At 44.5% G+C, this 27,729-nt stretch overlaps 2 protein-coding genes and 1 long non-coding RNA gene across 7 annotated transcripts; 1 reads left to right on the forward strand and 2 right to left on the reverse strand.

Moving 5' to 3' along the window:
• Positions 1–503: 503 nt before the first annotated feature.
• On the reverse strand, positions 504–5,822 carry LOC126992399 (uncharacterized). Of its 2 annotated transcripts, XM_050851127.1 has the most exons (3): positions 5,631–5,822; positions 1,096–2,844; positions 504–747 (listed from the first exon to the last, which is right to left on the reverse strand). In XM_050851127.1, exons 1-3 carry the CDS (start codon positions 5,820–5,822, stop codon positions 520–522), a joined length of 2,169 nt encoding a protein of 722 aa, XP_050707084.1. In that variant the 3' UTR covers positions 504–519. The 2 variants fall into 2 exon arrangements, with proteins under 2 accessions (XP_050707084.1, XP_050707085.1); XM_050851128.1 differs by lacking the exon at positions 5,631–5,822 and having other exon boundaries at positions 1,096–3,448.
• Positions 5,078–13,845, forward strand: LOC126992400 (uncharacterized). 2 transcript variants are annotated; one of them, XR_007746528.1, is made up of 5 exons: positions 5,078–5,163; positions 5,597–5,865; positions 8,789–9,030; positions 12,385–12,525; positions 13,695–13,845. It is a non-coding gene; the product is annotated as an uncharacterized LOC126992400 (long non-coding RNA). The 2 variants fall into 2 exon arrangements; XR_007746527.1 differs by lacking the exons at positions 5,078–5,163; positions 5,597–5,865 and adding an exon at positions 8,489–8,663.
• On the reverse strand, positions 9,923–27,584 carry LOC126992398 (GDNF-inducible zinc finger protein 1-like). 3 transcript variants are annotated; one of them, XM_050851124.1, is made up of 16 exons: positions 27,520–27,584; positions 27,224–27,288; positions 26,929–26,999; positions 19,541–19,789; positions 18,113–18,226; positions 17,402–17,662; positions 16,252–16,486; positions 15,911–16,150; positions 15,301–15,396; positions 14,903–15,192; positions 14,465–14,575; positions 13,667–13,878; positions 13,339–13,506; positions 12,478–12,623; positions 10,788–10,940; positions 9,923–10,599 (listed from the first exon to the last, which is right to left on the reverse strand). In XM_050851124.1, exons 5-16 carry the CDS (start codon positions 18,190–18,192, stop codon positions 10,105–10,107), a joined length of 2,487 nt encoding a protein of 828 aa, XP_050707081.1. In that variant the 5' UTR covers positions 18,193–18,226; positions 19,541–19,789; positions 26,929–26,999; positions 27,224–27,288; positions 27,520–27,584; the 3' UTR covers positions 9,923–10,104. The 3 variants fall into 3 exon arrangements, with proteins under 3 accessions (XP_050707081.1, XP_050707082.1, XP_050707083.1); XM_050851125.1 differs by lacking the exon at positions 26,929–26,999 and having other exon boundaries at positions 19,541–19,776; positions 27,520–27,536; XM_050851126.1 differs by lacking the exons at positions 26,929–26,999; positions 27,520–27,584 and having other exon boundaries at positions 19,541–19,776; positions 27,224–27,295.
• Between the last annotated feature and the right edge of the window lie 145 nt (positions 27,585–27,729).

Raw genomic sequence — 27,729 nt, forward strand, 5'->3', positions numbered from 1 at the left:
GAAGAGGACTGAAGCGGGATTACGTTTAAGGAACCCCTCTCGTGCCCACTTCTGCATTTACATTGAGTCACTGTGTGTGACACAGCAATAAAGTGCCGCTGAATGCTGCTGGTGAAATTCAATTAACGAAGAGTTCACTTATCTGGTACATTAATTATTTTTGTCAACAATAGATATTTGTGGGGGCGGGGAGATGGGGGACGGGAGGGACGGGGCCCCAAGCGGATGCTTGTTTCACTTGTATGTTGAACTGGCCTGTACAAGAAAGTTTATATTATAAAGAACGGCTTATGTACAGGTTCGTGTGTTTCTCACGTCCGGCTTATAACAGTAATACTCCGTACGCTGTGTCCTGCTATGATTCCCACATTCATTCATGATAGATATTTGCAGTACAATGAATGACTTATGTACAGGCGTATATATATATATATATATATATATATATATATATATATATATATATATATATATATATATATATATATATATATATATATATATATATATATATGTTGATCACACGTAGGTGACGGTGGGGTGGTAGCCCGTCTCGTCGGCGTAGTACTCCACCACCTGCGTGCGTCCGTCCGGCAGCTCCACGTAATAGCGGCCCTCGGTGCGCCGGCCGTCCCGCCGCTCGGTGTGCCCGAAGTTTGGGCCTTTCTTACGTCGGCCTCCAAACGATTTGTCGTCGTCCTCTGCTGAGTCGTTCACGTCGTAGTTAAAGTGGTAACCTGAGTGCCCCTGCAGAGGAAAGGTGTTGAGTGGAGCAAAACAAAATACACTATAATTATATTCTCGCCACAATTGATCCCTTGGAAAAAAAAAGAATGATAGAGAAAAAATTCTGAAAGTGAATTAATTGTTAATTTTAGAGTTACAAAGGTACGACATCATGCCTCTAAATAATAATGAGATTAATAGGAATCTTGAGCAAGGAGGTTTGTCTAATATTATAGTGCAGGCTTTGTTTTTACCAGAAACTAGAGAAAGGTGTACCTTATTATCAAGTATGGGTGGAGCTATTTATGTGTTTATCTATGTACCTATATAATGCACCTCGGCTCGGGCCCAAGTAAGACCAAGACCCACCCCAACGGAGCTTGTCTGCCGCGGCCTCACGGTCTTCACAGAGGGGACTTGTGTTGGAGGCGGGGACACGACCGGCCTGGGATGATCCCTCGTCCTCGGGAACAGCTCGGCGGAGGAACTTTGGCGTGAGTCGGAAGGCGTGAGAGGGCCAAAATGAGGGGGCTGGAAGGACTTGGCAGGGGTTTCAAGGTGGGAGGAAGGCTTGAAGAACCCTCTTCTGGACCCGAAAAATTCCCGGGAGTCCAAGCTTTCAGAGGACACGAAGGAGATGCTTAACGGAGGCTTTATGTTGGCCGTGGGATGCACTAAGGTTTCGCGGGAACTAGAACTGTCATGTAGTCTGGAAAAACTGAGTGGCTGTGAGTTAAGTCGACCGAAAGGTCTTGGGGAGGATGCAACCTCGCGGGAGCTAGAAGTGTCTCGTAGTCCGGAGAAACTGGATTGTTTGAAGTCATGCCCGCCGAAGGATTTAGGTGAGGATGCAGTCTCACGAGAGCCAGAAGTGTCACGTAGTCCGGAGAAACTGAGTGGCCGGAAGTCAAGCCCACCAAAAGATCGAGGAGAGGATGCAGTCTCGCGGGAGCTGGAAGTGTCACGTGGTCTGGAGAAAGTGAGTGGCCGGAGGTTAAGCCCACCGAATGATCGAGGTGAGGATGCTGAATCGTCAAATCTCTCTACTGAAGTGCCGAAGATGGTTTCTGAGACGCCAAACCTTAGTTCCCGCGATGACGAGTGTGGGAACTCAGACGAGGCGAATCTTTCTCTCGACCTTGAGTCAAAGGGAAATGGGGAGGGGGCGCCGAAGACAGGTCGTGGGGTGGGTTTGGGTGAAGGACTGTAGCTTCCGGTGGGAGAGGGAGGTTTGAAGGCAGCGAGGGGAGTGGGCTTGCGTGGAAGAGGGGTTAGTGTAGGAGAGGGACCTTTGTAGACAGTGCTAGGAGTGGGTTTAGGTGGAGGGCCGTAAGTTTGTGAGAGCGAGGGAGGATTGTAAGCACTGGCAGGTTTGGGTTTAGGGGGCGGAGGGCCGTAAGTTTGTGAGAGCGAGGGAGGTTTGTAAGCACTGACAGGTTTGGGTCTAGGGGGCGGAGGGCCGTAAGTTTGTGAGAGCGAGGGAGGTTTGTAAGCACTGGCAGGCTTGGGTTTAGGGGGCGGAGGGCCGTAGCCTTGTGACGGTGGAGATATTATCCGAGTATGACCATGGTTGATGTGGTAAGGAGTAGATCCGGAAGGTCCAAAGCCAAGAGTGGAACTTAATGTTAACCCGAAGCTTTCAAGTGAGTCCTGAGCGCTCACGTCTAGGATCTCGACACCAGAAGCCCGAGTTATCACGGGGAAAGAAGAGGAAGGATTAGAGGAAAAGGAGAAAGATGGAGAGGAGAAAAACGAGGGCGAGGAAGGGGAGGATGGAACACTAGCATATGAAGAGGACTCATGAGAGGAAGAGGAGAAGGAGGAGGATGGAGATGAAAAAGGAGTTGATGGGAAGGTGTTGAAAGATGGAAAACGTGAACCAGCGTGAGAGGAGGAACGGACGGCAGAGCTGGAGAGGTCGTAGTTCCGTCCACCTCTCGGCACGGGGCGGAACGAGGAAGGGGAGTCGAAGAAGAGGGCGCTGGGGCGGAAGGCTTCGCGTGAATCTTCGAGGGAGTCTGGAAAACCCTGGGCGTAGCTTGAGCCCGCCATGGTCGCCGCCGCTATCACCACCACCACCACCACCATCTCCGTAGGCTGACGCTGACACCACCGAACCTGCCACGCCCACCAAGAGATTGTTGTTATTGTGATTACTGATATTTTCGTTTATTAATATTATCATTATTATTGTAATATTACACCGTTACTATCATCGCAATCATCACAATAATAGTAATCATAATAATAAACGATCCCGCACATCAAGCGAGGCTAAAATGATTATGCAGCATTACAGTAAAGCATATATTAAAATTAATAGTCACATAGAGAGGCACCAAGTGAAAGTGGAGAAAGTGGCCCTTGTGTGTTGCTTATCAATACGGTTCACGACAGCCAGTCTGGCCCTCACGAAACGGAAGTGACTCGGCCGGACTAACGACCTGTGTCTTGCAACATGAGAGTGAAGCTGCTTCCCTCGTTACCTTTTATCGATATTTTCATGCTAACTGCTCTTATGAACTTCCAAACTACATACCTCCACCCTTCCCCGGCCTCGCTGCACAAGACTCTCTACTTGAGCTAATATCTATGTCCCGCTTCCTAATGCAGGAATTAATTAGCATCTCAAGAGGATCAAATGGAACTCCGGAGACCAGTGTGAGTCAAGCAAGAATGGTGCCACTATAAAACACTTTCCTGCGCCACTAATAAGGGGCTGGGGTCGACCAACGGACCTCATAATGAAAGAGTACCGGCGTCAAGGCCAAACGTAAAAAAAAACTTATTCCATAACTTGAATCAATAAACTCTGCAATAACCTTCCAGCTTGATTGTATGCATATTTTCTTTGAATGATTCCTTTTTCGTATATCTCGTAACTGAGATTTTTTTTCATTGCACCAAGAGAGAGAGAGAGAGAGAGAGAGAGAGAGTATTGTTCGTCCCGCGGCCACCATCACTTTTGTTTGCCGCTTATAATGGACTAAAAACAATTGTCTTGCGGGTGTTGACACGGCTCGTGCGTTGCTACTCACGACCATACATACGTTGAAACGAATGCCGACCAAGTGTCTTAAATATTGCTAATAATAATAATAATGCTAATAATAATAATAATAATAATAATAATAATAATAATAATAATAATAATAATAATAATAATAATAATAATAAAGGTTTGTTATATTTTTTGCATAATATTCAGCCTAAAAATCTTCATTAATTATAATTCTTAGATAATATAAATGCTAACATATATTCTTTACTCAACAGGGTGACAACTTTATATTTATATGTGTGTATTGCGTGTTATGTACTGTGCTGAGCTGTGTGTGTGTGTGTGTGTGTGTGTGTGTGTGTGTGTGTGTGTGTGTGTGTGTGTGTGTGTGTGTGTGTGTTTTCGTCCTTGGAGAGCATATTAAAACGTCCTTAAAGTGTATTTTTCTCAGTAACTTTTCCACGTAATTAAATGGGCAGTATCAGGGAGGGGGGGGGGGGCAAAGAGGGGGAGGGGATGAAGAGAAGGGGTGAACGGAGGTGAGAGGAAAGGGGAAGAAGGGGATGCAGGCTGTTGGGAATAGAAGGGTGGCTAGGGGGTGCTGGGGGGGGGGGTACACCACTTCCTCTCCTTATTTGTCTCTTTCAAGCATTATCCTCGTTCTCCTCTTCCCACTGTTATCTCTCTTAGGAACTGATGCTGTTTGTGGTTCAGGCGATAACTTGTTCGAGTTTTATTATTTCTCTTTTCCTGACTGGTATTAATAATGTGTTGAATGTCTTCTTATTTATTCTCCTTTCATCTGCTTCCACTCTGCTTTCAATCATCGTACATTCCTTCCCCGCTCCTTTGAATCCCTTTTTTGCTCCTCTCCTCCCAGCGCATGTGAGAACAAACACGGCTGATGATAAAGATAAGCAGATAACAAATGCAACACCATTTCGCAACGCGGCTGGTAGATAAAGAGGGAACGAGATTAACGCGAGTTGCTTCACTACGCCACAGCTCGAATCTCTGACTCCTGTTCCGAACAATATCAAACAAATAAGCAAGTTTAATTCTAGTGGTGATGGTACTTAATTGTCTCCCCTGGTCTTCTCCATGGAAATCACAACTAAGGGTAGAAGTGGTCTGATTTTTTTCTGTGCGGGCATTTTGCGTCGTTCTGTCCACTAGCTCAAAACTTAGTCTACAGGAGGCACCGTAGTCACCAGTTCGCCTATAGTTCGGAACGCCGTCCATAGGAGGATAGGTTTCTGATTTACTTGTTAGCATTGAACTCGACTCTTCCACGTGCTATTCTTCAGCCTGAGTATTCTTCCTTTGCTTTCGTGTGTGAGTGTGGGTAGTGCAGAACTGTGTACAATTGCAGATCAAGACTCGAGGGTGATGAGAGCAGTGCAAAGTTATACAAAACTAGACTGGTGGTACAGACGGTAAGAGATCGTTTGACTCTCCTTCATGACAACCTACAAGCGGGATGTTAGTGGAATAGTTACGGGGTGGGGTTTAATGGCGCCAAGATCCCTCTTTAATTAAACATACGGTAAGAGATCGTTTGACTCTCCTTTATATGATAACCTGCAAGCGGTATGTGTTAGTGGAATAGCTACGGGGTGGGGTCTGATGGCGCCAAGATCCCTCTAGAGAAAAGCTGGAACCTCTATAATAGGGCCCCCATATGAGACTTGGATAACATATAATTTGGGGGTTTAACTTTGTATGGACACTGGGACCTCTACAGAAAACTTGGATCCCCTTATACGGTGACCTCTTTCTACGAAGCTGGGATGTGCTGATGATAATGTAGACGCCCACTCGATGTTATATATTTGCCTTTCACAAGCTTCCTTCTCCCCTCCCTCACAGCCTGCCACGGTAACGCGCTCCTCTAAACACTCACCTTCATCTCCGCCGCTCCGAATGTCACTACTGTCAAGCGGGACGTCACCTCGTATTTATAGCGAAGCCTTTCATCTCTCGGCCCATCCCACCCGTCTTGACCCTGCTCCTCCCCGCCCCAACACTCCTCCCTCCCATGGTGACCCTGCCTCCCCCCCACCCAACCTTTCGGCACGCCATGCAGACGCTTCATGAATGGGAGGCGTGGGGCGGGCGGGCTGGCTGGCGGGGTGAAGGTAAGGAAGGGGCTGGGTGAGGGCCGCCTATCCGGTTCGTCTATCTGTCTCCTGTGCTCACTCGTCTTGACCCTCGTGGTGTGGACACTGGCTCAGGCTTGGCAATGCAGGAATAGCGGTGATCTCTATCTATATATTCTTCAACATTTCAGCGTCCAAGCACACACACATCTGACAAGGCTTTCGTAGGAGTTTTGGGCACTTGTAGAGGTGGTTGTATGACCCTTCTGGTAGTTTGATCATTCTTTTGTGCCATGAAACTACAAGAAGACTCACTGGAACGCGATTCATATCTATTTTGGGCTTTAGAAATAGTTCGATGTTAGAGGCGGGAGAGTCAGAGAACGGAGACATCTTGATGGACAGGATCGTCTCCTTGCATGTAATTTCTTGTATTCTTATATATGTCACAACTTAAAATGTGTACATCATTGACTTAGTACCAATGATATAATAACTCAAATCAAGTATACTGTGCGCCTGAGGGATGTGAAGGCACGCACACCCTCATACTTTGTGGATTGATGTTGTATACTTTTTTTAGTGAGGGGAGCAAGGAACCTGTGTGTGTGTGTGTGTGTGTGTTTGTTTAGGTTAACATGCATGCAAAATTTTATCTTTACGACTCGTCAGTATGTTATGAATAATTATATATCATTCATTGAGACGATTCATGACTTTCAGGCGGAATTCAGTAATTTTTCGACATTTTTATCTTGTTCTCGTCAGCAAGAAAGCGGAAAATGTCTTCGCGTGCGTATTGTTAATTTAATGAGTTTATGATATACATTAACCCCATCTGACGCTTTGATTACATCGCCGATACAGATAATAATATAATTGCATGTCATGAAGATTTTAAGATTATTTTAGTCAGTGCAAAGCGAAAGTGTTAGGGTAGTGGGCGGGAGTGTATCAAGACACCTCTCCATCCGAAATTGACCTCTCTTTTGGCTACTCTTTGCTTTATACTTTGAGGGAGTAACAACTGGAGAGCTACTACTACTACTACTACTACTGCCTTCGGGCTAGTCGATAAATGGGTATCTATTATTGACAAGTGCTGAGGCTGAGGTCACTGGTGTCTCCCCTTAGCACACGACCGGATTTTAGTGTCCACAGAGTGCCCGTAATGTTAAGCAGGTAGTGGACATCTGTGCGCTGCGTCGGAAAGCACGCCAGCCACCACGCAGTGTTCGGCCCGTGCACTGCATTTGACCAGACTGACTTTTAACTGTTTCCAGTGGATTTTTATCACGCATGACATCAATAAAGGACCATCACAAAAAAGCCCGAAAATATATACCTGCCTCAAAATTTTACGTCCATCTCTGTGGTGAGCATAGACAGCAGCCGAAGCATCTTTTTAAATCTAAGATAAAGGTGTGTATAAAAGTATAGAGGTATGGCATACGCTAAAGCTGCACGTGGCATCGGTGCTCATCTCCGTCACATTGACCCTTGAGCCTATAACGGGACAGGGCCGGGATATCCGGGTTAACCCAGTTTACCTTCCCAGGTTTCCCGTGGTAACCATTTATTGACCATCCCTAAAGGGAGGATGAATAGCTGAGTGGGCTTCGCGGTGACTGCCCGGGCCAGGATTCGAACCAAGGTCCGTAGATTCGCAGATATGCGTGCCAACCGCTATATCACGAAATTATTTACAAGAAAAAGCTCGCTGATTATATTAGATTCATTCGTTCCTTTAATCACTGATCTAGAAATATCTTCGCTTTCCTGGAAAACAAAACACGGTTGACATGATGATCCTTCGTGAACGCCGACGCAGCTCCGTGACAGCGTCGGCAGCATGTGCAGTGACTGTGTCCACTTTCCCGCCGAGCCAGCAGGAGACGCTACTTAATATTAATTAGCTAATTACGCCGAGACGCCATTCTTTGTATACAAATACCGTGTGTGATGCAACGCACGACACGGCCCGTCTGCTGCTGTGCACACGTTAATGTGTTCATCTTTGACAATGTTTCACTTAGGAACGGAACCTGTTCTAAAATGTTTTTATTCACGACGCTCCTGATGTGCCAACCCAGCAACATACTCGACTGAAATAGCTGTATTAACACATGCAACACCAAGCAACGAATTCTAGTTGGCACTAAGTAAAGTTTTTTTTTTCATGCATAATTTATGACAGAATTGTCTCATCTGGAACAGCCATTTGTAGTGTTTTAATAAAGTGTTCATATATACAAACGCACTTACTCCTTCTGGGCGTATGACAACCTAAGGACAGCAAACAGAGGCCCACTTGTCTGCCATGCAACAAATGAATAGCCATCGCAACATTGATGACAAGTAACCTCCACAGCCGAGGTTATTACGCCTTCCAAGGATATCATTATGCATCGCCGAGTCCCTTCACTTCAGCTAAATAGCAGTCATGTACTTCCAGTGAAACTTGATGTATCAAAATGAACGGATTGAATGAAGGCTGTTAGATGAAAGAAATGATAGAAGTACCTGTTCGTGGATAGATAAGTAGCGTGATAGGTTTGGGCGAACACCCGAAATGTGATTGTGGGAGTGTGGACGTTGTTGGAGAGGGTACTATGCGAAGGCTTAGATTCTATGAAGACTAATCAGTATGCAGCAAGGAATATTCAATTATTTTCCATAGTATGCAACAAGAAGCGAAGCATTCGAAGCGTGTGTCTGTTGTGGTGTGAAGTTGTGAGCCTTGTGAACCCTCGCTAGGGGTCGGGGCCACCGGGCGGCCGCGGTGTAGTGATCTCGTGGCTCAGGCGGAGTAACTACGCTCATTATCCAGTCATAAGGTGATATTAACCGGTACAACAAGACTATACTGTTTGTGAATCATATTTACTTGTTGTTTAGGTTTAATATTCAACAGGAAGGCAACCAGTGATCTCCTGACCCGTTGAGTGTTTCCTTGAGACAGGAGGCCTGCTAGAAAAAGTGACAACACTCCCTGCGTGAACACCCAGCACCAAGAATGTCGAGCCCTCCAGACATGCACCGCTCACCTCACCACGCCTCGCCCTCATGCCAGCCTTCAGGGTACTGCTGGTGATGGAACGAATATCGGAACACAAGACCGTGACCATAAAGCACCTCACTTGTGTATGGCGCGTTGGATGCACCATAAGAATATGGCGGATAAATATCCCCCTAACCCGTAAGGTAAGGTCTGTAAAATTAACCCATTCAGAGATTGGGTGATGTCCGCATCATCTTTTCCTCTTCAAGTATTGACTGCACTGTTAAGGTAACATCCTTTGTTTCACTCTTATACTGATATCATTGTCATCTTCAACCAGCAATAATCCAGTGCAAGACAAGAGGTATTTCCCAACGTTCTCCACTTTTCCCTGATGTTGTGCTTTCCTGCTGCAGCAAATGCACTTTATTTAATCTATTCAAACTCTTCACTTGGTTCTGTCTGATGGTACTGTAGTAGTTCGGCCTCATCCTGCTCCAGCACGGGGGGATGAGATAATTAGGTTCCTGGCTCTTCCGTGTGCTACATCACCTGCAATAATTTATCCTATTTCCTACATATGCATAATCAGATGTCAGAATTACTGTTCTGTGTATATCAAAGCAAGAAATGAAAGCACCCATAGTAGAGAAAGTACTTTTCAATAACTGTCTTCATGATGAAGAGGTTTGAGGGTCTCATTAGTACTTCAGGAATATGTTCCACAATTTTCTTTTGTTTCAGGTTGACACACACAAGCTTAGTATTTGATTTTCTGGTTTTATCTTTTGTGCTGTATTTATTATTATTTATGGAGCATATTCCTGCCCATATGGTTGTTTCTGCACGAGACAATCCTGAGTGGGGATGCCCACATAACTCATGGCTGGGGCAAGCGGATCGATCCTGCCAGGAGGGACTAGGGATGTATAGGGTAGCAGTGTGGGAGCTTGGCTGGAGGGACCGTTGGGAGTGAAGGCAGTGAATAAGTGAAGCAATGTGCCCCCGGGCATATGCTCCCCATTAGTTAGTAATTAGGTCTGATTAAAACTTGATGGATTGCAAGAACTGTATGAGGCTGTTCAAACTTCAATACCATGAGCTAAAATTTTAATACCAAATCAAGGTATACATGTAGTTTACATTTATATTTTTATATACACACCTGCACACATGATTTGTAGGCTTATGGTTTAGTGATTGAAATTTAAATTATGCTCACTTAATATCCTATGCATTATTTCTATCATTATAAATACTTTAATTAAATTAAACACTTAATGCATGGGAAGATGATTGACTCCATTTTGAGGTTGACACATATCAAATAAGGAAGGGTAATGTGGCATGACGCCATGATTGTATATATGCGAGTTGTAACCGTGCAGAAACCCAGACACCGCTGTTGGATGATGAGCTCCGCCCGAGGAGGAAATCTGGGTGGAGTGAGGAGGTGCTACTGTTCCTGAAACAGTCCCTGAGTGAGCCATGGGGGGTGAAACAGATTGGCCTGAGTGTGTTACAACACTGTTGGCATTCCCTACAGCATGGGAGTGAGGTGCCAGGTGTGGGTGAGAATGTGGGTGACTATGTGAAGGAGGAACTGGTGCCTGATGCATCTGAGTGGGTTTGGGTGTTCTTCTGAGGGGTAGTCTGGGGTTGCGGTGAGGAAGGGGTCTTCCTCGCCCACTGCTGGCTCCTTGAGGACCTTCCTCTACTGCACCAGATTCTTCAGTATGACTTGTTCTCATGTGAGTCTTCATGTGATGAACCTATACAAACAATACATATATATATAAGCATAATGATGAAGAAATTTCCTTTATAAATTACTTCACTTTAATGTAATATCAGGCAGCTGCTGTAAAACTGCACAGAATCATTGATTTGTTTCACAATTTACATGAACACAAAATAAATTAATACTAGGAAAGCTCTCAGACAAAATCCTAACACTTACCTGTGAGAAGGTGAGTAGACAAACAACACAGGTGTATGGTCTCTCCCCAGTGTGTCGCCGCATGTGACGTTTGTAGTTCCCGGACTCCACAAACTGCTTGTTGCAGACATCACACGTGTAGCGTAGCTCCTTGTTGTGGTACCGCAGGTGAACCTTAAAAATTACAGAATTCATGAGACCTGAATATTACACCATTTAAGTTAATATAAACATAACATGTAAATTTGTAACTGTAATACATGCAAAAATATAAAAAAATGAGGATTAAGTAAAATAGTGCATAAACATTTACTCCCACTATTTGACTTAAACTCCTCACTGCTTAGCAATGCTGGCTGGAAGGATGGAGGTACTGCTGGTGACAGCCTAGCAGAGATCAGCCCTCATTTTCATGTACTTCTGCTTACATTAATCGCAGATTTATGCTCACACAATGCAAAACAAATAAAGCATAGCCAAACGTGAAAATTCGTGTTACGGGAATGTGTATGTTTACACAGCACTTGCCTTACCCAGCCAGCATTACCAGATTGTTGTACTCAGAACAATGCATTTATCAGTTTCAGAACAATAAATGTCGTACCCACACAAATAACGATATAGTCTCCGCCATTTTCTTTTCCAACTTTAAGTTCTTAAACAATAAGCATGTCATACCATGCAAATTATTTACTAATGAATGCTTCTTTCCATGAAAAATCAGTACTGTAAGTACCAGTGGTAGTACCTGCCAAACCCTACTGCTGACAGGGCCTGTTGTTCATATTCATCAGGTTAATAGCTACTTGTCATTATGATCCAGTGTTTATTACCCATTTCATATTCTTTATCACTTGATTTTAATGGAAAGAAGCAGTCATTAGTAAATAATTCACATTGTTTATGCTTAAGCACCTAAAGTTAAAAAGAAAATGGTGAGAACTTTGTGGTGTGAGATTTCAATGACTACATATTTAATTTTATGTGAAGATGTTTACATTGATTACAGTACAGTCTATGGTACATGTAGCTGATGAATAATGCTACTCTGATATTTTATGCTGCTCTATGGAAGTAAACATCCTCCTTTCCTTAGGAATGGACAAATCATCAATGGGTGGACCATGAATGTTCAAAGTGGTGCCACAAAAATTCCTTTTCAGCTGCCTTTGTGTATGAATTGTGAACCTCATAATATAGGGGAGGGAGGGAGGGGGGGGGGCAGGTGTAGTTATGGGTCAGAAACCAGAAAATACAATGTGATAAGCATAATAATTTGGTAACATTGACCCCAGCCCACACACGTTTCCTCCTTATTCACCTGTGAAGCTCACGATGCAAGGACTGCTCATGATACAGTCGCTACTTTACCAGTATATGGGCCTATAGTCTGCTATACAACCATGTGAATTTGTGCATGAAGTACTGTTCTAAAGGTTTAAATAAGCAATTATCTGGGGTTCTCTGGAACAGATTAATCCATTTCACATTAATTTTTAGAGTGACAACGCTATACTCCCAGATTATTCCTCACGTGGCACCTTACAGACGCACTTTAAGATGAGTTTTACAATAACAAACTTTTAAAATAACTAAGATTTGTGAATCTTTTTTTCAGTAATGGAAGTAGCTCAAGTGCAACAGAAAATAAAAAAGAGAACACTAAGTGCTGTTCCAGCAAGAAGTCTGCACAAGAGGCCACGGGGGATACCTTGAGGTCATGGGACCGTGTGAACTGCTTCTCACAGAGGTGGCACGGGTAAGGCTTCACTTCGCTGTGCTTGAGGCGGTGCCGACGCAGGTCAGTCCCCGTCACATAGGTTGCACCACAAACCTCACATGCATAATCCCTTTCACCTGTTGGAATTTTTTTTAAATCAATGAAAAGGTCTTTATTCATTTTCTGGCACATTGTCAAAGTATCTAGAATATTTTTTATCATTTCCATTATATGCCAAAAATTATTAGTTTCTCCTCAGAAGCTGAATATCAAAATCTGACTGCATTCTAATTGAACTGATGGCACATAGTGTCTTGAGTCAAGAATTTCACCTTTAGCATCTATCAAGGTCTCTGTGACAGTTTTAATACCAAACATTTGAATTCTTATTTTGTACAAAAATCCCAATCTTGCTAACACTCCTAATATTTACATAATAAAGTGAAGCTCCCTTCTGTAATCTCTGAACTTCCTAGGCTCATCCTGCACCTCACTACTGACTCTAATCCCATATATCAACCTTATTTTAAGTTATTCATTACTTGATCCAAGGAGTTGAAGAGGACATCCATCCCTGGCCTACATATACCTACTTAACCCTTTCTATCCGTGATGCAGACGTCGGCGTCACAGTATGGAAAGGGTCAAGAGGAAATGGAAGAGTATTAATCCTCTTCTAAACCTCTCGATCCTCCCCTAAATTCCTCTTAACCATTGTGATGATGTAGGTACTCAACTACTATGACATTGATGAATTATTTGAAATATATACTACATTTGTTAACCAAACTTACCACTGAACCATTACAATTTGTGTAGCCTTTGCTGTAGAGGATAAGAGCTTCTCCTTACCTGTGTGTAACTTGGTGTGCCTCTTGAGGGCATTGATAGCAAAGAAAGACTGGCCACAGACTTCACATGTGAACCGTCTTTCCCCTGTGTGGTAAACAAGATGCATTTCCATATTGGCCTTGCGACTGAAGGCCTTTTTGCATACTGGACATTCAAAAGGCCGCTCTCCTGTGAAGGGTTGAATTAAAGGATTAGGATATGAAAATGAAATTAACATCTGTAAATTATTCTAAAAGACTAATTTAAAGCCTATTGAAAATCAAATTTCTCAAAACTTAGTGCATGAAAGAAGCTTTACTACTTCTCACATAACATTATTTTAACAAACCTTTGTGTATTCTCATATGTATTCTCAGGTTTGTCCTGGAGGAGAGTACCTTGCCACACATGGCACACTGACAAGGGTTGGGACCAAAGGTGTGTTTGTGGCGGATGTGGACCTCCATGTGGTTTTTAGTAGTGAAGAACTTCTGGCAGTGGTCACACTGATATGGCCGCCCATTGTTGTGTTCAGAGCGCTGGTGTTCTCTCAGCTCAGTCCTGCAACAACAAGGAACATTTAGGGTACCAAGCTGTACACACCATGCCAACTAGTACTCATGAGAAAGAAGACAACTCAGGAAAAGTAGCAGGTATATTAAAAGTTACATTAAAAATTGATCATTGAACTTTATTTTTAGCTCTTTTTACCCTAACTCAAGTTGCCAGACAGAATTACAAAGTTTTATTCTAATGTGAGTACTAACTGGAGTGGAACTTCAAACAGGCCAACAAAAATTATGCACAGATAAGCGCATGGAAACAAGCACATATTTCAGCACTTCTGGGCATCTTGCTGCTTATCCAATTAGAAAAAAATACCTTTAATATGACTTTTCATTATTTTGAATTATTTTCATCAAACATTTCTTTCATTCTAAGCAGATTTCGCACCATATGGACCAAGCCAGGCACCCTAAACTAATTATTGACTATTTATATATCTTTCCCTTTTATGCGACTGAATAATATGAATAATGAAACTTCAAGTAGACAAAACAAGATTTACGTGATTAGCATTACACTACCAAAAGCAAGACTTGTCTAATCTATTTGTTTACAATTATGAATAAGACATGAAAACTACCTGTTGTAGAAGACAACGCGACATACACGACACTGTAGTGGCCCAGGCTTTCTTTTTCCAGACTCCTCCGCCTGGCCATCAGTGTCTCCAGCCTCACTGTTTTCTTCATCGCTGGTGAAGAAAAGTTTATAAGGTGTGGAAATCAATTATACTCATGAAATAGACAATCAACCTTATGCAGGATTGGCAATATCCCCCCCCAAGGGTGTATGATTGACTGAGGAATACATTTCAGCTCCCTGGAAAATGAGTAGTTGTTGTAGTAGTTGAACTAACTTTGTTGGTGGTGGTATTTTATTATTGTTTGTAATAGTAACCCCATAGAAGAAGAATAGTTATTCCTTTAATCAAATATATCGTAGCCTTGAGGGTACTGACTCTTTTTGCATTTGATAATCCTATACATGTGATGAACTTTCACTCATGAATGCAGCTCACCTTGCTCCACTCTCATCCATCTCTTGCTGCATTTCCTTCATGATATGAGAGCTTGGGTCAGGGTCATCACATGCTTCCTCTTCAACAGTGGCAGGGTCATCTACAGAAGCCTCTTGAAGACTATCAGCTTCAGGCTCCAGTCGTTGCCGCACACTCCTCTTGGTTGGTGAGGGTGCTGCGCGGAGGGCAGCTGCTGCCACGGGCACACAGCCTCTTGCTTTGCTGCCTCGTGGTCTGCCTCGTCTCTTTGGTGCTTTTACCGACATGTTTCTTTTACTTGTAATGATATCCTGGCCAGGGAGAATGCATAAATATTGGTGGATGTAATGGACAACTGGAGTCAATAATGTTCAACCCTTTGAAGACTTTTCTCAAATAAAAGAAGAAGCCTCACTAACCTGCCTCTGGTGGTCTACTGCAGCCTGCTGAGCACTGCGTGTCGGCCGCCCCAGCACCCTGCTGCCGGCTGATCTGCCTCTGCCACGACCACATGCCTAGGATAGTGGAGAAAAACCACTCGTAATATGGAAGGAATACAATGTGGTACAGTAAATGATTATCTTCCAGTACTGCAATACTACTGCTCTTTCTATCTTATCCCTATTTTCATGCTCACTGCTCCTCTAAATTTGGAAAGTGCACGCCTCCACCCCTCCCGTGGCCCAAGTACACACAACTTTATAGTACTTAAGCTCAGCCCTGTGAAGTCCGACTTCCTATTGCAAGAGTTAACCTAAACTCTATGAAAACTCTGGAACTACTTTCCTTCATTTATATTTCCTCCTTTCTACAACTTGAATCTTCAAGATGAGTGTATCAAGAAACCTCTTTGACCATGGTTAAATATATTTGCTTTTCAGAATCTATACTGGGCCAGCAAAATAAAGGCATTTCTTTTTATAATTATCTTTTGTCCTTGGCCTGCCTCCTATTTTGAGTACATATATGAAAAGTTTGGGCACAATTTGTATTGGAATAAATGAAACTAGGAACTTGAACTTTACTAACCTTTGACTTCCCTTCAGCAGAATTCTGAGCAATCAAAATGTGGTCCAGCAAATGTTTTTTCAGCTGTGTCCACTGTTCATACTCTTGGCCGCAGAGATTACATGTCAAGTCATCTGTGCTCACCGTATACTTTTCTTCCACTTCCCTCTTTATTGTGGCAGATGAGTTCTTGGCTGGCAAAGGTGCAGGCACCTCACACACACCTGGGTTATCGTACTCTATGACCAAAGACTCCACCACCTGAAAAGAATATCTAAATAAACAAATGACTTCGAGAGGAAATATTCTTTATTGCCAATATTCATTTATTATACAGAAATAAACATGATTATTTAGATTACCTTTGGCTGTGATGAGTCAGGTACCCCAGAAGCAATCAAGTCATGTGATGTGGAGGTTGGCAGCTGGGCACCAAAACCCAGCAGCTCAGGCTGTGGGTCTGTCAACTCCTCCCCTTGGCCTTGAGGGCTGAGAGGAGTGTTAGGAGTCTGAGGTGTCAGGGGGCGAGGTGAGCCTGGGAGCACTTCGCTGTGTTGCTCCACCACACCCTCCACCTCCAACACGGGATACACGGCACTGCAAGGAACAAACACCAATCAGACCAATCATGATCTAGATCATCTATTCTTCTGATGCTCTGCTCCCTCACGGGACCTTCCCTCCAGGAGGTGGCTGCGGCAGAAGTGTCACCATCTCTCCCTGTTCTGGCACTCCTTCTCAGCACACTGAATCCTGCTACTTTCAACTCTCTTGCTCTAATACTTGCTCACCCTACTGATCCACTTCACAGGTAGTCCCTTACACCCTCTTCACAAATTAATTTTTCTTCGTTCTCATCACGTGTCCAAACCATCTCAGCGTAACATGCTTCACCCATTCGACCACTCCACAATCCACTCCTTTCACTGTCACACCTATACCAAACCTTTCATTCACGCTTTCATTACTTTCTCCATCCCATCCTGAAACACTACATGCACCTCTTATATAACTCATTTCCACTGCATGTATTCCTGATTGCTGTGTTGTACTCTGTGTCATTGTTTCTGATGCATATGTGCATATGACAGAGTTGGCATGATATTACTGTTTATTCCCCTTTTCATCTCCATGCTCACACTTCTTCCTCTCATAACTCTCCACCTACCACCTGTCTGCCCTTCACTGCTCTTTCCCTCACCTCACTTTCCATACCTCCATGCTTACATAAAACTGTCACTAAATATTCAAACTCAGTCACTTCCTCCATTCTCTCTTCCTCCATCACAAAGTAATATAGTCACATTTGTCCCCTTGACCCAGGCCCAGTCATTCCTGTCTCCCTAGCAACCCACTAATGCCCTTGATATGTGCCAATAGCCACCCTCCCAAATTATAATTCATCACATCATACAATAAAATGAGTCCTCCATTAAGGTAACTTCTGAAACAGATGATAAAAAGTATAACTACTCAAATTTCTTCTTTACATGCACTAAAATAGCTACATACTTTGTAAGATGTGGTGTTGCTGAGGATGGGGGTGCCTGTGGTGGTGGTGGAGGCTGTGGTGGAGGTGTTGGTGTTGGAAGGTGGGGTAGTGAAGGCTGGTCGCTGGCTTTCTGTTTGTGGCGTCCTGTTATCTCATGGTCCCGCAGGCCCTTGGCGCCAACAGACTTAATACAAATGTCCACCATGCACCAGCGACACAGGGCGTACGTCTCCCCCTTGGCGGACGGACTAACCCACTGGTATTCATCCTCATATTTGGCACTGTAAAGATCATTACTAATATATAACAACCTAAATAACAAAACCAGCATGCAAGCCAGGAAATATAACTGACCCGCAAAGAGAATGACCATGTACTACTGTGAAAGAAAAAAAATAGGTACCAGTACTTTGGATGTGTGTTGGTGTGTGATGTGTCATTGTGAGTCAGTCTTGGACACCTTTTTAGGTGTGAAGTTATTTATAATTTGCCTGTATTATATGTGGATTTGAGAAATCCTAAATATTTTTTAATAGAACTTTTGATATTCTTGCATGCAGCACTGCCAGCTAAGTATGCACAATTAACAGCATGGGTAGGCTGCCCAGTCAAGTTGTACTGTACAGCTAACCTACAGTCCTGCTTTAACTGTGATCACAACACTGAAGAAATTTAAAGAAAACATGATGCATCTAAGACAGTCACTCTTCACATATCTATACTTTGCTCACCTATACTTTGTCTCATACTTCTTCCTGCAGCGTGTCTGAGGGGCAGTGTCCGACTCCACCCCAGCCACAAAGACTGACATGCTTCTTACTGCTCTGCAGCCATTATCACCAAGTCTGAAACAAAAATAGTAATTAAAACAGAGGAACTGGTGAGAAAAGGGGGGGGGGGGTATGGCTGAGTGCCCCCTCCTCCTATAAATGCAACTGGAGGCCTATCATATTAGGCCACAAGGGGTAGAGAGAATACGGATGTATTTGCCTCAAATGTACCGACCAAATCAAACTAAATCACGTATCCTTTAATCATAGTAAGGTTTGGGTATATATTCAGAAGAATGACAGCTGCAGTTCCTTTGATTGAGGTGACGGTTTGTATGTTGGCAATTAAATATGGTTGTGTAGTGCAGCGACTTGCCTGATGGGCGAGCCTCCCATAACTCACTCTGTGAGGGGGGTACTGGTACCTCTTTGGCTGACTGGTTAACAAGTGGCTTTCCAGTCTCTTTGGTCGCGGGTTTGATCCACTGCGCCGGCAAAATGTTTCCTCATCTGAATAATTTTTTGTGTTTCGTTACACGCAGAGGTCGTGTGGGAGTGTTGTAAAGAGTAAAATTCTGCGTTTCAGTTGAGCCACAGCCTCAAATATCTCAAAATATCATATATAATAATGATAATAATAATGTTTTATTTAAGCCCAGCATACGGTATATATATATATATATATATATATATATATATATATATATATATATATATATATATATATATATATATATATATATATATATAAAACAGGAAAAGAAAAATGAACAAGATCGAAACCTAACTGCAATAGGCTGGACCGCAGCCGCCAGCCTGATTATCTCATTCGCGTCAGCAATGGTGGCATGGTTGTTATATTAGTTTAGATTCATTTCTAAACATGCACCTTTGTATTATGGTTAAAGGACATGCATTTTTGGCCTCTAACCATATAATGAAGAGGCACAAGGTATTTTGAGGTGGTGAAGCTAAACCAAACACTTACAACAGCAACTTCTAAACAAAATAAACCGTTGAAAATTACCCACAAATCTAGGACGTTATGATCAAATGTGATACTGGACACAGGCCATTTGGAGGCAGAGGCAGCCCCTCCCCCTCCCTCTCCCCCACCCTGCCTTCAGTAACCCTGCCATGTCCTCGAGACCCCTCCCCACCTGCCCTGCCAACGGTGACCCTTCCCCGCTCCAGTCCTAAGTAACCCTGCCCCACTGACCTCTCCCCCCTACCGTGCCCTCTTGAGATGCCTGCCCCCTACCCTCAGTAACCCTGCCATGCCCTCTGAGACCACTTTCACCCCTGCTCCCCCTCCCTACCCTCAGTAACCCTGTCTGCCATGCCCTCTGAGACCCCTCCCCCCTGCCCTCCCCACACACACCGACTCACTCCGGAGGCTGGCACTATTTTCCTCTGCTGGGTGTCCTCGCGGGGCCCGTGCCTCGGCGCTCCATTGCTCGGTGCTGGGCAGGTGTGTGGGCGCCGCGGTGGCAGGTGTGGAAGCAGGTGTAGCAGTGACAGGCCAGTGTGCGAGGCGGCGTGGATGTGACGCGCCACACAACAACCACCACAAAGATGGACGGCGAGGCTGTGGCGGCGGGGCGCGCGGCGGGTCACGGTCACCTCTGCAGGTGAACACTGAACAAAAAACATTATGAGCACCCCCACTGTCTGCTGACTATTCCAATGGTGGTCTGTTCCGTCGAGAGTTTTGTGATAAAAAATATACAGGGAAATATAAAGCTTATAGATCGTGTTTGGTAAACAGCGGTTTCATTAATTAACGTGCCAATATCTCGTTTCCTATTTCTTCCGCTCTTCTGTTATCACGTATGTTTTCTACTAACCTCTAAACCATAGAAAGGAGTAGAGAGATCGCAATAAGTGTAAAAATAGTTATGAAATGTACGTGCGTGAACCCGCGCGGCCGCGGGCAGCCGACAGCGTCCCGCGGCAGTCAAAACCCGCGGCCAACCACTACTAAAACACAATAGGCTCCGTCTACGGGGGACTTCACTCCCTACCCCTTCTAGGAGCAAAAGACAGGTGAACACACATAAACCTCCCCACTGGGGGCTAACAGATATTAACCCAGTAACGTACGCTTAAGGCTGCATGGATTACAGTAGGATTAGTGTGCACCTTTGCAATATTTTTCCGGTTCATTTTTGCGAGTTTGCTTTCTTTGCCAGATTAATCAGAAGACGATAATGGGACAGGACCGACTGCCCTGCCATCTTCGGTGTCCAGTGCCTGAAAGTAGGTAACCCAAAAAGCGCTGCCAGCACGCAATAAAATGTATTTAGAGCCCCACCCTTGGCAAGCAGACCTTGTGAAGGCACTCTGCCAAACAACATGAGGTGCCCGGGCCAGCACAAGCCGCTGGGCAACACGTAACAAATGCTCTGCTCAGCATCAAAGACACCACTGAAATGGCACAGCTGTCACTGAATTCATTGCCTTTGTCAATGAAAAGGTGTACAAAACAAAAACAAATGTAAATGGATGTATATCGTTTTATTATTATATTCTGTTTTAAATTGCTTTATTTTTTAGATAACTGTACTTAATTCCCTATTTAAGTCACTCCTCTACACATGACACATACTATCTGCCAGCAGCACCATTATCACCTGCACAATGATAATCCAACACAGTTGTTCCTTTGTAAGTCCGTGGATTACTTACAGTTTTGTCGTCCACTACTACTGTAACGTTCATTCATTCACTCACAATTAATATTTCAAAACTACCACTGAACTTCCTAAAAACTTTAAAATAAAGGAGGGAGCACAAATATTTCAATCTTGAAAAGATTATTAAATTATACAGAATACATATATATACAGAATACAGTTACATGCGAGTCAACAATTACTTGCGTGACAGTTTATAGTGTTCTTGTGGGTGTACAGGGGTGCGTGATGTCACCATGGCTTTCTAACGTGCACATGGACAGTTGTATGCGAGAAATGAAAACCATCTGAGTGGGGTAGTTAGGTTCAACGCTGAAAGTGAGAGGTACAGTATAGTGTCACTGGTGGCAGGCCTGTTTGTATATGATACAGTATGTTTGCATATGATATAGTATTGTTAGCAGAGTATGAGGAGGTGCTGCAGGCCCACACCTATGCCGCCAACAGTGACTTAGCTCAAGAGGGCATATTGGTGGCTCATCCGTGAAGGAGCAGGGCTTTGAAAATCTAGATAGAGCAACAAGCTGCCAGCCTACTGAAGTCGCCCCCTGTTAACTATTTCATTTTGAAATGGGAGACTGCCGGGGTGGGAGTTGAAGTAATTTGTGAAGGAGCCCCTGATGTTTTCTGCCTCGAATGCAAACATATTGGCACCCAATCTCCCGGTCACATCTGACAGGCACATATTTTCCCCTCCCATGTCAAGCGCTGTCGGTACCCCCTCCCTGTCCCTCATGAAATTGTGTAGCACACCAATTGCTTTCACCAGTGTGTCAATTGTTTCTGATTTGCCAATGATGGGTTGCCGGAGGATGCGCCAGTTCGATCGTCACCATTATGCCGAAGGCACTCTCAACAACCCTCCGTGCACGGCTCAATCGGTTTGTTTTCTGGCGGGCTACTCCCAGGGTAAGGCCGCATGAGGTGGGGTTTTAGAGGAAATGCCTCATCCCCCACAAACACATATGGCAAATCTCCGTTTTGAGCCTTTGGAAGGGACAGGCAGCCATCCTCCAGCGCAATCTCGAACGCTGACTGGGCGAACACACTCGCATCATGTTCCCTCCCATAGGATCTAATATCCAGGAAAATGAACCGATACGAGGCATCTGCTACAGCCATCAGGATCGTGCTGAAGGTCCTCTTGTGATTGAAGTATGAAGAGCCGGACAGGTCCGTTTTTTTTAATCTGGACGTGCTAGCCATCTACTGCACCTATTTTGGAGAAAAGTTTTTCTTTTTAGAAAAGGAAACAAGTGCAATAAACAAATAAGAAACAAAGAAAGGAGTTAATTAAATTATAAGAGCCTTTGACTCCACTCAATCCAAAATAGCTGTGTGGGGATAGGGCATTCAGTTATAGAAAGATCGTTGATGAACACCATATATAGAATGGGAGATAAAACAAAGCCCAGCAGAATACAACTGTTGGTAGGCTTGGGTGTAGAACAGCGACAGTCGCCCACAGCAGATACAGATTAGCTATGCACATATAACTTGCTAATTCATACTGGTAGGGGCCGGAGTGACCTGCTGCCTTTACTTTGACTCCCATTTCTGACTTACTTTAAATTGCAGAATTTTAAGGTCTTATGGTAGCTACATAATAAAACAGTGTCAACTTATTCAGTATCAAGTGTAAAGACATGCATTGAAAAAATGACATTACAGAACAACAGATACTGGTTTAATGTAAAAAATTTTTTAACCAAGGAATTTCTCAAAACATACCCAGACAATGAGGAAAGTTTCATCTATCGTTGAATTCCTCAGCGATCCTCGTCCAGTCCTCAGGAGTTGCAGGCTTAGGCATGGAGAGGGGACCAACTACCTCCCATATGGCCTGGCACACTTCTCGTATGATCTTGCACACGGTTGACCTCCCCACGCAGAAATAGCGGGCAACATTCCTCTGGCTCATGCCTGTAGCCAAATATCTGTCGGAAAAGAATATTCCATTAGTCTAGGGAACCCTTTATAATTTATATATTGATTAAAAATGACAGTATCATTCCAATTCAGGCCAACAGTGATTTTGGCAAACAAAATGTTAGTTTGTATAAATTTATTATGTTAGGAAATGAATTGAACCACGAAGTGTAAGGTGACTAGATTTCTGATACAAAATCCAGGGACATTTTCGGTTCAGAGGCGTAAAAACCTCCAAAACATAGTGTTTTTGTCATTGAAAAACTAAAACGGAGACACTGCCCTTACCATTCATAAAGCAGCATTCAAAAGTTTCTCTCACCCTATTCATCCTAAATTGCAAAGGAATTGAATAAAAATTCAATTGATTAACTGTTTCCACTATTACTATTGAAGTGGGCAGGCAACCAACACTCATGTCAGTGCAGCCTTACTGTCACATTTTGTGAACAGGCCTGCAACTTGGAAGGTTTATGGATAGTAGAGGGCAAAATACGTCCACGAGTTTTGGAGGAGGGTGGCTAGTGAAGCGAGCATACGGAGGTGGGGTAATTTCTGTGAATATCAAGTAAGTTTAGGGCCATTTTTTGGCTGGTGAAGAAAACTACACGGGACACGGGCATGAGTGCTGGTTCCTACCATTATTATGTATAGGATTCACGATCAACATACCTTAGTGTTATTCCCAAGCGCTCAGGTACACCGACAGGATCCCTGAACGTTGTGACCTGCTTCTCGACGTAAGGGCCGACTAGCTCCAAGAGTTTATCAAAGGTGGCTGGAGTCATCCGGTAAGCAGCGTGGAACGCTTCTCCATCGAACAACTTCTCTGCCTCCATAGCCCTATGTTCCCCGCGAAGTGGCCTCCCCGCACACAGCTGGCGTGTCCAGAACCTTCGCCTCCTCCTAGCTGGCCTCTCTTCTTCTCCAGCAGCAAGCAGAGCGACAACAATCAAGAAGTCGTTGTGGTTCAGGCCGGCCATGTTTGTCAACATAAGGCACGCGACGGAGGAGTAGCTATCTCATCCCTGACGGGCGACCGCTGTTTCGCTGACGTAATTTTGACTTCATTAATGTCGACGGATGCCGTCAAGACGGAATAGTGGGAACCCCGCCTTAGCCAGTGGGGTACCTCTTTGGCCGACTCGGTAGGGAGTGGCTCTCCCGTCACGCTGGTCGCGGGTTCAATCCCAGGCAGCCGGCGAATACCCTGATCTTGATTAATTTCTCGTGTGTTTCGAAACATGCAGAGGGCGTGTTGGGGAATAGAGGAAATAGAAAATGAAGCTCCCGGGGCTTGACAGTGGTGGCAGCGGTGGGATCCACCGCAGGGTTCACGCAGCGCCGGTCCCAGTCGGGACATGCTCATGTGGTGCTGTGGATGCCTACATGCTTAAGTACCAGAGGAGCCTAAGGGTTCGTTCACACTCCAAGTAGAGCAGGGCAGAGCGGAGCAGAGCGGAGCAGAGCAGAGCAGAGCAGAGCTGAGCGGAGCGGAGCGGTTAGGTGTTCACATATAAGCAGAGCAGGGCGACCTGCACAAGAATCATTCGCAGGCAACAGCCCGATAAACTCTTCGGTGTTTATCTGGAAGGATGATGAAAAAATTTAACGATTTACAAAGGAACATGGAATTTCGTTGTTAAAGCCAAGTCCCATAGCTGTGTGGGTCACTGATGATTGGGTATAGGATCAGAATATCACCAAATTAGCTTTTCTAAGCCTACGGCTATTATATATCGTTAAAGTGTATCTCAACTATGCACAATCTGGTCAGTTTTTTTGTAATTTTTGCGTCAGCAATAAAAACTCACCTTTATAGATAGCTTCTTGGCCATGTTGATTGAAGGGTGGAGCCGTGGAGGACCGCTAGCTGCGAGCAGCAGAAAATACGACCAAATTTCCCGAGCGTGCCGCTCCGCTCCGCGCTGCGCCGCTCTGCTTGCGGTGTGAACACCTGAGCGTCTGTTCATTCAAAACCATGTAAAAATGAATGCCGCTCCGCTCCGCTCTGCTCTGCTTGTAGTGTGAACGAACCCTAGGCTCCTTTGGTACTCCAGCACGTAGGCATCCACAGCACCACATGAGCATGTCCCGACTGCGACGGGCGCTATGTGAACCCTGCGGTGGATCCCACCGCTGCCACCACTGTCATGCCCCGGGAGCTTCATTTTCTATTTCCTCTATTTCCCAACACGCCCTCTGCGTGTTTCGAAACACACGAGAAATTAATCAAGATCAGGGTATTCGCCGGCTGCCTGGGATTGAACCCGCGACCAGCGTGACGGGAGAGCCACTCCTTACCGAGTCGGCCAAAGAGGTACCCCACTGGCTAAGGCGGGGTTCCCACCCAAGCTTTCGTTCACACAAGCAGAGCAGAGCAGAGCGGTCAGTAGCGGCATTAATTTTTACATAGTTTTGAATGTACAGACGCTCAGCTGTTCACACCGCAAGGAGAGCGGCGCAGCGCGGAGCGGAGCGGCACGCTCGGGAAATTTGGTATTTTTTGCTGCTCGCAGCTAGCGGTCCTCCACGGCTCCACCCTTAAATCAACATGGCCAAGAAGCTATCTACATAGGTGAATTTTTATTCCTGAAGCCAAAATTACAAAAACTGACCAGATTGTACATAGTTGAGGTACAATTTAACGATATATAATAGCCGTATGTTTAGAAAAGCTAATTTGGTGATATTCTGATCCTATACCCAATCATCAGTGACCCACACAGCCATGGGAGTTGGCTTTAACAACGAAATTCCATGTTCCTTTGTAAATAGTTACATTTTCATCATCCTTCCAAATAAACACCGAGGAGTTTATCGGGCTGTTGCCTGCGAATGATTTTTGTGCAGGTCGCCCTGCTCTGCTTATATGTGAACACCTAACCGCGCCGCGCCGCGCCGCTCCGCTCTGCTCTGCTCTGCCCTGCTTTGCTTGTAGTGTGAACGAACCCTAAGGGATCAGCTGGAAAAGATGGAAGAGCTTAAAAAGGCACTCTCACCTGTTCCAAATAACAACATGATCGCTGATTCCTACAGTGAGAACGCCATGACCAACATTAAAAATGACAACAATGTGCGCTCCAGTGTCATGGAGATTCATGTGGAAACTGTCCCAAGCATCAGATTTTTGGGCAATGAAGCATTCCTCTTCCGGGTGGTCAACAACAAACCCCTTTCATACTTTGGCTGCATCACCATAGACAACAAAGTATTAGCCAGCGACTTCCACCTTCACCGGGACATTGATTCAGAAACCCAAGAGTACACATTTCGTATTGGTGTGCCCAAAGAAGCTTCAGATTGTAAAAACCTTAAATCCAGAATCAAGTTTGAGGTTTTTCAAAAGGACGCAGGAACATCAATATTTCTTTCTGCAGTATGGGTCACTGGTCATTATGAGGTAAAGTTTGGCTTCACGAAAAAGACACCTTTTTCAGTTGTATACCTCTTAGATCAGCATATTTCTGGCAGCCCTGCAAATATTTATCCTGAAAAACTTACTTGACAAAAAAACTTCTGATAATCAAGCCATGAAAGTGGTGAAAACGGTGAAAACATCTACGAAGAGAAGGATTGGAACAGAAGACCCAGTCGTTGAAGCAGCCCTAGAAGAGATCAACAAAAACAGCTATCCCAACAATGGCATATTATTGCTGAGGGTGTCTTCAAGATCTCAAAGAAGACAAAGATACTATCTAACCCTCCCAGTAATAACTTTCTGAAACCGGATTCTTCACCGACAAAAGCTGCCGCCGAGGTGACGTCAAGCAATTCCCAGACCACCCAAGGAAGAGGAACTCAGGAAGGAAAATCTGCTGGACCAACCAGTTTCTACCAGCAAATAGCCAACATTATGATGGAAAGAGAAGATGTCTGCCGTCGCCATCCAAATGATCTTGAGGAGTCTGCCCAAAATGGCTTACCTAAGAATTTGGTACGTCTTATTAAGGATCATCCAAAGAAATTAGAAGACGGTTCAGATGACAAGACAGTAATCATGAAGGATCTGACAGTTACCATCACCAACGACAAGACCTTCCCTTGTAAAGATAAGCTGAAGCTGGAAAAGTTTGAGTTAACGCACACCTGTGAATTTCATGGTCAAGACGATGTCATTCGTCAGGCATAGTCGCCGCACTGCATACATACCTTGCTAGTTTACTCCAGTGGGCCGCCTGCTTCATGTTTTGTTGGTCTGCCGGCAAGCACAGCACCTCCACCTTCACCACCAACGAGGAACATCGTTAATTAATTACTGATATCTCCTTAACGTCGCTCCGAGACTCGACATGCGTGACTCAGCTTGATTCTGACACTTCAAGGATACCACCTCTATATCATTAGGGCCACAGATGCTTACGTGTGTCGATTGGTCAAACTCTAACCTCATCCAGAAGCGGTCACCAAAATCTGAGAAGATAGTTGTGTTAGGGTGTATACATACCTTGCTAGTTGCCTCCAGTGGGCCGTCTGTTTCACGTTTTGTTGATCTGCCGGCGAGCACAGCACCTCCACCACCAGCGAGGAACACATCGTTAATTAATTACTGATATCTCCTTAAACGTCGCTCCGACACAAGACATGCATGACTCAGCTTGATTCTGACACTTCAAGTATACCACCTCTATATCATTAGGGCCACTGATGCTAAGTTACGTGTGTCAATTGGTCGAACTCTAACCTCATCCAGAAGTGTTCACCAAAATCATAGAAGATAGTTGTGTTAGGGTGTATACATACCTTGCTAGTTACCTCTAGTAGGCCGCCTGTTTCACGTTTTGTTAATCTGCCGACAAGCACAGCCGAGGATGAGCATAGCACCTCCACTAGCGAGGAACACATGGCTACTGATAGCTCCTTTACTAACGTCGCTCAGAGACTCGATATGCGACTCAGCTTGGATTCCGACACTTCGAGCTTCGGCATAACAGGAGTTGCTAAGATCCCCCG

Source organism: Eriocheir sinensis, unplaced genomic scaffold (assembly GCF_024679095.1).
Source record: "Eriocheir sinensis breed Jianghai 21 unplaced genomic scaffold, ASM2467909v1 Scaffold454, whole genome shotgun sequence".
Classification (NCBI taxonomy): Eukaryota; Metazoa; Arthropoda; class Malacostraca; order Decapoda; family Varunidae; genus Eriocheir; species Eriocheir sinensis.

Coding starts and splice junctions, on each gene's coding strand:
- LOC126992399 (XM_050851127.1), bottom strand. CDS start 5,822: ATGAAGCGTCTGCATGGCGTGCCGAAAGGTTGGGTGGGGGGGAGGCAG. Junction 2,845..5,630: donor TCGGAGCGGCGGAGATGAAG/GTGAGTGTTTAG, acceptor TGGGCGTGGCAG/GTTCGGTGGTGTCAGCGTCA. Junction 748..1,095: donor GGCAGACAAGCTCCGTTGGG/GTGGGTCTTGGT, acceptor TTTCCTCTGCAG/GGGCACTCAGGTTACCACTT.
- LOC126992398 (XM_050851124.1), bottom strand. CDS start 18,192: ATGTCAGTCTTTGTGGCTGGGGTGGAGTCGGACACTGCCCCTCAGACA. Junction 15,193..15,300: donor CAGTAGACCACCAGAGGCAG/GTTAGTGAGGCT, acceptor CTCCCTGGCCAG/GATATCATTACAAGTAAAAG. Junction 14,576..14,902: donor ATGGATGAGAGTGGAGCAAG/GTGAGCTGCATT, acceptor TTTCTTCACCAG/CGATGAAGAAAACAGTGAGG.